A 7,663-nucleotide genomic window follows, 5' to 3' on the forward strand; every position below is an offset into this window, starting at 1 on the left:
TCGCTATTAATGAGTGATAATATAACTTAGTGCTGAATATATTTGTCCGATTTAAATATAATTAATATTGTAGGAAATCAAAAAGTTTATAATATATTTTTTATGACGTATCGTATTAGATTGCATAAAAGTGACTTGCGCACAACAATCCAAGAACGTGATATAATTTAACCACGATCGATGACTCACTATGTTAGTTCCGGTAATATAAAAAAACTATATTTAAGTCTCCGTGTTATCGCTGCGGTACATTAGTCATCGAAGGCCACTAGCTAGAATAAATAATCATTTTTACGCTAATTACAATTGACGTCGTCAATTGTTGTTGACCGCAAAATTGCTGTATGTTGGCTTCACAATTCTCATTACATTGTTACGTTTATACTATCTTTTGATATTCCACAAATAGTAGCAATCTTTTCACAAACAAACAAAACGCGTGTAGTGGGAAAAGTTCGTAAGTCGTATGTGTTGTAAGTTTGTTGTGAATAATGCAGATACATTGGAAAAGTGAGTGAAAGAGAGTACTTGGCATACAAAGATAGATATTCTGTCGATATTAGCGGAAAATCCTCTATTGTCTCGTTCAAATCCCGATTCGTGATATCAATCATCAATTGCTACATCTGCGGTTTTGCTGTTGTCTTCCATTATGCGGTAGATTCGCCCAACGAAATTAACGGTAGAAAATCCGAGAAGCTTTTTCGCTCATTCGATTGCACTTCGGTTACACTAGTAACTACGCGGTTTCCTACGGAATTCGCAAGCCGCGTGATACCTCACGATGCACCGTGTTTGCTCGCAATCGTCAGAATGAAATTAAGTCTTTCTTCGCGAAGCAGTAAACCGTCTGTTGTGTTCGTGTGTTGAGTCAGACGAAAATCAAGTTGAGTTTTTTTGAAGCTTCAGTGTTGAAGTCGAAACACAATTTATTTCACAGCAATCATTGTAGTTTGGTACGCATTTTGGTAAAAGGCTATCTTTTTGTACCTATTAATCTTTAAGAAAAACGTTACGAATTTGTTAAAACAGGGTACTTTAAGATAAACGAAATATATCGAGATGGAAAACTCTTTCAAGCAAAACTTATAGATTTCGAGGAAATATATTCTCCTGTTCAAGAGTTATAAAAAGTTTGAAGGTCTCTCCATCCACCAGGCGCATGATTATCTCACATTTGTTGTTGACTGTCGCGACGAATTGAACGCACGGTATTTTAGCTCGGTTTAGTCGAAGTGGACGATCCGAATCATGCAGCGAAACGAGAAGTAGTGAGATCGGCGTATTTTTGAAAGACCATCTTGTTCGTTTCGCGTGCTTACGGTGCGCGATAGACGTTCGACATGTTTGCCGCGATGGTGCTGCACAAGCATAACAAGCATAACAATGGCAACCACTCGAATCATCACGCAAGCAACAACAACTCTACTACCAACTCCACCAGCAATCATCTTAACAACAACAATCACATCAATAACAATGTCAACAACGTGAACCAGGCTTTTAACACGAGAGCGGTAAGTGAAAAATACTTTCGAAATGTTATATCCGACATCCATCAACTTTCTCATTAAAATAATACTCATTAAAAACCTCATAATTATGCAAAGAGAGAAATTCGTATTGTATCAAATACTTTAGATAGAGGAAGAGTGGGGATTATAGAATACTATTTTGTTTTATTCAATAACTCAAATAACTCAAATCATTCATGTGTGACATAACTACTTTCGATACAAGAATGTATTGTTACAACCACAAAGTGATACCAATTATACTATATGTAGAAGTTCTTCCAATATACAGATTGAATGTAATTTACAAAAAACTGAAGAGGAAAAAAGATTGCCGTTATGGAATAGGAAGGGAAATGTAGAATATATATCATAATATTCCATAATCCATATATTTCATGTGTGACCTTCTTTCTTGTACCATTTTTAATTTTCAACGAGAAGGTTGAAATTTATTTGAGTTTCGTAAAGAAAAAAGCATATAAATTTCACTGTTTGATAACATATCCGTTTAAGGCAAAGAAAGCAGCTTTTCAATTTGATTAAGTAAGTACTTCTTTAATGGCGCATTTCTATAGGAGATTATTTGCGCGATCGCGCACGAGCAGTGAGTCGCGAGTCGTTAAATGCAAATTTCGCGTCTTCCAACGGGACTGTATTTCTCAGAATGAATCGTCTCGTGAGTACCAGGTTTCGCAGGCTTCGGTAAGATTTAGAAGGATTTTTATCAGCCGAGCGAAAAGGCTCGGCGGGATGCTCCTTTCGATCGGGCGAGAGGACACGGAGAAAAGAAAATTTTTCCGCTCGGAGGGAAATCGCATTTACGGCGCAAAAGGTGAATCTTATCTTTTGCGTTGCAGAAACGATTCCGAGGGAACGCGACGATTTTGCTGACATCGCGGACGATTTTATGAAATGCGGTTGCGAATTTAGTTTTATCTCACTTTTTTTCTTTCCTTTTGTCATTCACTCCATTTCTTCTCGTTTCATTCATCTTTCTGTGACATTCATCTTCCTCATTTTGTCGAAAATAATTACTCTTGAAAAATCTTCCTTTTGCCACGACATAAGTTATTTCTTTTCTTATTTATCGTTTTTTTTTTCTTACAAAATTCTTTATACATCGAGAGAAAAGTTTTGGATATTTCTATAATTGAAGGATAAAATATGGTTAGAATTTATTTTATATAGTTATTACTGTTACAATGTTAATGTAATAATTATATTCATAATTCTATGTACTAAAAAGAATATGTGATTGGAGTTTCTAACTATAATATTTTACCATGCAATTATAGTTACAAATACCAAAAATTTATTTTTGAAGAATTTATATTTTCTCTTATTAAGAATATTCTCTTATTAAAACGTATGAAGCAGATAATGTTTAAGCAAAAATTTTTATATTAGACAGTAATCCCCTTTTAATTTGAAACAGTTGTATCAGAAGATTCGCCAGGAGTGATAAATTGGAAACTGAAAATTTAAACTCGATTGTAAACGCGGCGCTATGGTTAAATATAAATGCTACCGCACACAATATTATCCGACGTAGCAAACGGAGGATTATATCGGTTTAATATTTTAAAATCTCCCCGCGAATCTTCTATTTCATGCGACTCGTTAAAGTGGCGCAAGGTATTTCAGTTTCAATTTCCCAGGGTACACTCGACTGAAAGATTGGAAATTGAGAATTCAGCGAGTGGTTGATATCGAAACATTCCGAAATATGGTAGCGGGAATCGGCACGATGTAACGTGATGTGACAGAAATTGTTTTATAGAAACGGTAAAGCGTGGTGAGCCCCAACGAGAGATAGAATTCGTCCTGTTACGAGAAATCTATTTTTTAAAAGCTGATATTGATTTTCGATATTTATATTCTTGTATACAGTTACAGTTGATTCTTTTCTCCAACGAAAAATTCTCTCCATTGAAATTGTTTTTGCCAATTCTTTTTCTTATCATTTTAATTACAATAGGCTCCTATGAAAATTAAAATTTTATCAATTTTACCATTTTTTTTTTGCCACATTATTGTTACAATTTTTATAAAATTAAATGATAAACATCCAACAATATACGATTCTCGTTAGGAATATCCGCTTATTTCTCGCTTTCACCATTTTATTTTCAAGTTACGATCGCAGTTTATTATTCAACAGCATGATCTGCATCCTGTTTGCCGTTCAACGGGCAGTTTATTTTTTGAAGACAGGGGAATAGACGACTACGAATGAGTTAATTGCATCTGTCGGTCCACCCTTGTTCAAAACCAAGAGATTCAACTCCGAGAGGGTTGCATGCAAATGAAGTAGGGAGATTAAGTCCTTTGTGCTATTCGATCCTGATAACGAACATGTTAAAGGATTCGCTATAAATTAACAACTAGATTAAATCGTTCATCGTCTTTACAGCCTTTCTTCCTGTCCATCTCCTTGTGCCTGAACTCTGAAACGAGTCAGTCGGCGAGACGTTGTGGGTTTCTCGAATATTTAATTTCCTTCATGGAAGATTTTGGATTATGTGACGCGATACTGGCGCGACAATCTGGGACAAATTTTATAAATTAAATTTGCGATAAAATATTAATATATGATGAAAACTTATTATAAAAATTATTATAAAACAGACAGTTGATTTTCTATGTTATTACAATCTCATTATTACAACTACTGAGAGAAAAAAATGATTGGAATAATCATAATTTAACTATAATTTATAATCATTTTTTTTAGGACAACCATACATTTATTATTGTTTTGATCATATGAATTATAGTAACTCAAACACTAAATTATAATCATAACGACCATAATATATATTCATTCAATTAATTGTATGGTTATCTTACACACATAAATCATATTTGCATGTAGTAAATTATAAAATGTAACTACATATATAAGGTTTTTGTTACTAACATTAAAACAATAATAACTATAAAAATGCTTATAACCATAATTATTTTACCATATAATTATAGTCACAAATACGATATACTTTTCTCTCAGTGTAGCTAAAATAACTTAACTTATTATTTTCATTATTATTGCGATGCAATCGTAATGTGATTTTGTTGAATTATTTGATCTTTCTTTGGAAGATTGAGTGTAAGTGGCTAAATAAACTTTGGCAAAAAAAAAACAAGGTTTTCACGTTTCACCGCCCCTTAAACGCGTTCGAAGGGTGAAAGCGTCGCTATATGATAAAAGACAAAGGCAGTTAAATATATCAAGGTGAAGTGGAGTATAACTCGTTTTTACCCGAGAGAGAGGGGCCTCTTCAACCCCCGTCGATTCTCTTGTTGTTTCATTTTATCTTCCTACCTATCTTTCGCCCTTCACTCTCTCCGTCGTTTCTCAACCGCTGCGTAATTCGATTTCGAAGCACGGCGAGACGTCGCTTTGTGCGACTTCTTTGGCCCTTGTCTGCTTGAAATAACTTCGCAAAGGGTTTCGATCTCTTCGGACATTCAGTTAGATCCCGTATGTGTAATGCATTATATCAAACAGTGCGAGAAATATTTGATGAACATAGAAAATCGGAAGCTTTACGGTTCTAAACTAAAAAATATGATTTACAGACTTAACTAGTTATTCTGCCTTGAAGCCTTAAAACTTCAAAGCGTCTAACTTCAAAAATAGTCTTATTAGATTTCCTCTGATATTTTTCATAAAAATTGAATTTTTTTATGAAATAAGAATGACTTAAAAGACTCAATTAATTAAAATAATATAAAATTAAAATATAAGCCACGCTGGGTGTTTGTTGCTAAGTTATATTCCGAATATAAAACATAAAAATATGAATTTTTATAACTTATCAAAATAATATTACACAAAAATTGTTTACTGAAAAATTTCATATTTTAGTGAGCTCAATTTATCAATTCAACAAAGAATGACTATTAAAAGTCATTATAAAAACGTAGCTTTTAATCCTATATAAAACAGAGAGAAATGTCGATTGTAACAATAAAAATCGGTTAAGACGCAAAGAAAGAAGGGACCTCGATTGCCCTTTTCAATATGACGATTCTATTCTATTACGAAGGATCAATAAACTATTATTCCCAGCTTATGGCGGATGTATGAATAGTCACTGGATATCAATATTTCTTTCGTAATAAATATTCAGAGAGATTCAGACTAAATCTTTATGAATATATGTGCTGTACGAGCTATCTATTCTTTACACTTGCATTTTTTTTTTTTTTTTTTTTTATTATTGAATTGATCACGTTCCAATTATTATGCAAAATTATTGATTCCCGTGTGTTTGTATTAACGATTTCGAGGAAGATTTGGAGCGTGTTTGCAAAACGTTGATGCGTTCCATTAACGCGTCGACGAAGCGAGACGGATCCATCGGCCCGAAAATTCACTCTCTCGCCGATGCTTACTCGAGGGATGATGTTACCCCAAAGGGGGGAAACCCCGGGCGACCGCATCTCGCCCGCCTGTTGCCAAGGTTATGCTCGAACAATCAATGGACCTGGCTGTAATCAGCGCGATTATAAACGGGTGTTCGCTTAACGCGCTGTCGGTCGCCATCATTAATGCTCGACAAATTGGCCGGCCATGCCGCTTTTGCAAATAGTTAGCGTGCCGATGGGAAAAACGCCGTCGACGTCATTACGGCATTGATCGTCATTTCCGGGATGGAAGGTGATTACCAGCAGCGGCAGTGGGAGAGCAACAGCCAGCCGACTATTTCGAGAATGACTTTGAGCTCGTTCGCTATTTACGTAATTAGCTCGCGAATTAGTTCGTATATGCACATTATCTTTCATGATTTTAATTACGCGCTGTCACTTGTCGAGTACTTGACGGTTTTTAGATCGAATTTTGTCTGTATTATCTCGACTCAATTATAGATTTTATTATATTATTTACATACACAACACGCGCGTTAATTAAATAGAGTAAAAACTCGAATGAACACACTTACGTCGTGCATTGAATAACGAGAGATAAGAATATCAAGTTTGATTCATGACGCGATACTTTCCTCTGTCCAGATAATAAAACAGAGAACGACGCGGCAATTATTTCATGACTGTCATAAAATAATTGCTTCTCCATCTTTTCTGTTGGTTTTATATAGACATAAATCCTGAAGTTTCGATACTGTCATGTCATCCTGTGTCGTATTTTCCTCTGTCGTTTTCTATTATATATAGTATCAAATCGACTCACAAATCTCTTTCTCCATAAAAATCTCTCTTCCTCCATAAAATACACGAATTCTTTTCTCTATATTGCTATATTATGAACGTTTATTGCTTTATATTGTCACATTTTACCATTTGCATTTACCATTGCAATCATTGTTTGGCTGTCTTCTGACATGTGTACATGAAAATGGAAAATGGAAATGCATTCGGAAAATACATCAAATAACATGGGTAAGATTTAAAGCTTAATTTCAGGATCTTGTCAATATTCTAATTTTATAAATTGCGGTTTCACCTAACTTTTAAATTGTCGATTTAGGCAGATCTTTCAGATTAGATGATGGAAAATAAAATTTTCAAAGTTACAGCTCATGGTTTGCTGAAAGTGTATTTGCCGCTGCAATAAAAAAATTTATTATTGTTATTATTTTATCGGTTTTTTTTTAATCAAATACTCTTGTCTGCTATGATCATTTCGATTACAAATTGAAAATTTGCTGTTACTCTTACCTAACTAACGCAGCAAAAATGTACAAAATTACGTTTAAACTTCATTAAAATCGCCTATCTGCGATATGTAGTCACTTACTTAGATATACTGTTTGCAGTTTATGTTATATGCAAACTGAACCAACTGTACCACACTTTATGCCATATACCTATTATTATATTATATCGCGAAATTATGTGCGGAATCGTCGTCGACAGCACTCAGTAAACAGATTCAGTAAACTGTTAAAATCGAAGGATATGCAACCGGAGATTGGCGTTGAAAATGGAGTGCCGATATGTTTGTCGTTCGGATAGTATACTTGATATTACATCGAACAATCGATCATCGCCTGAACATGAAGCTTTTCGCTCGAACGTGTTTCGCTATAGTCGGGCGAAATTTGGATACTCGTTGGACAGAGAGAGAAAGAGAGAGAGAGAGAGAGAGAGAGAGAGAGAGAGAGAGAGAGAGAGAGAGA

The 7,663-nt window shown here is 34.6% G+C and overlaps 1 protein-coding gene across 2 annotated transcripts in view; it reads left to right on the plus strand.

The window, feature by feature from the left end:
* The window catches only part of LOC108684675 (serine/threonine-protein kinase 26), a 123,853-nt gene that overhangs the window by 59,287 nt on the left and 56,903 nt on the right, over window positions 1-7,663 (plus strand). Inside the window, exon 1 of one of the 2 annotated variants that reach the window (XM_018189120.1) lies at window positions 1,226-1,517. The exons of the other annotated variant lie outside the window; for it this stretch is intronic. Within the exon in view, the coding sequence (XP_018044609.1) occupies window positions 1,344-1,517 (174 nt within the window). The 5' untranslated portion in view covers window positions 1,226-1,343. Of the gene's footprint in view, window positions 1-1,225; window positions 1,518-7,663 lie in introns of those variants that run through there. 2 annotated transcript variants of the gene reach the window in all.

The sequence above is a fragment of the Atta colombica genome, unplaced genomic scaffold, assembly GCF_001594045.1.
Source record: "Atta colombica isolate Treedump-2 unplaced genomic scaffold, Acol1.0 scaffold137, whole genome shotgun sequence".
Lineage (NCBI taxonomy): Eukaryota > Metazoa > Arthropoda > Insecta > Hymenoptera > Formicidae > Atta > Atta colombica.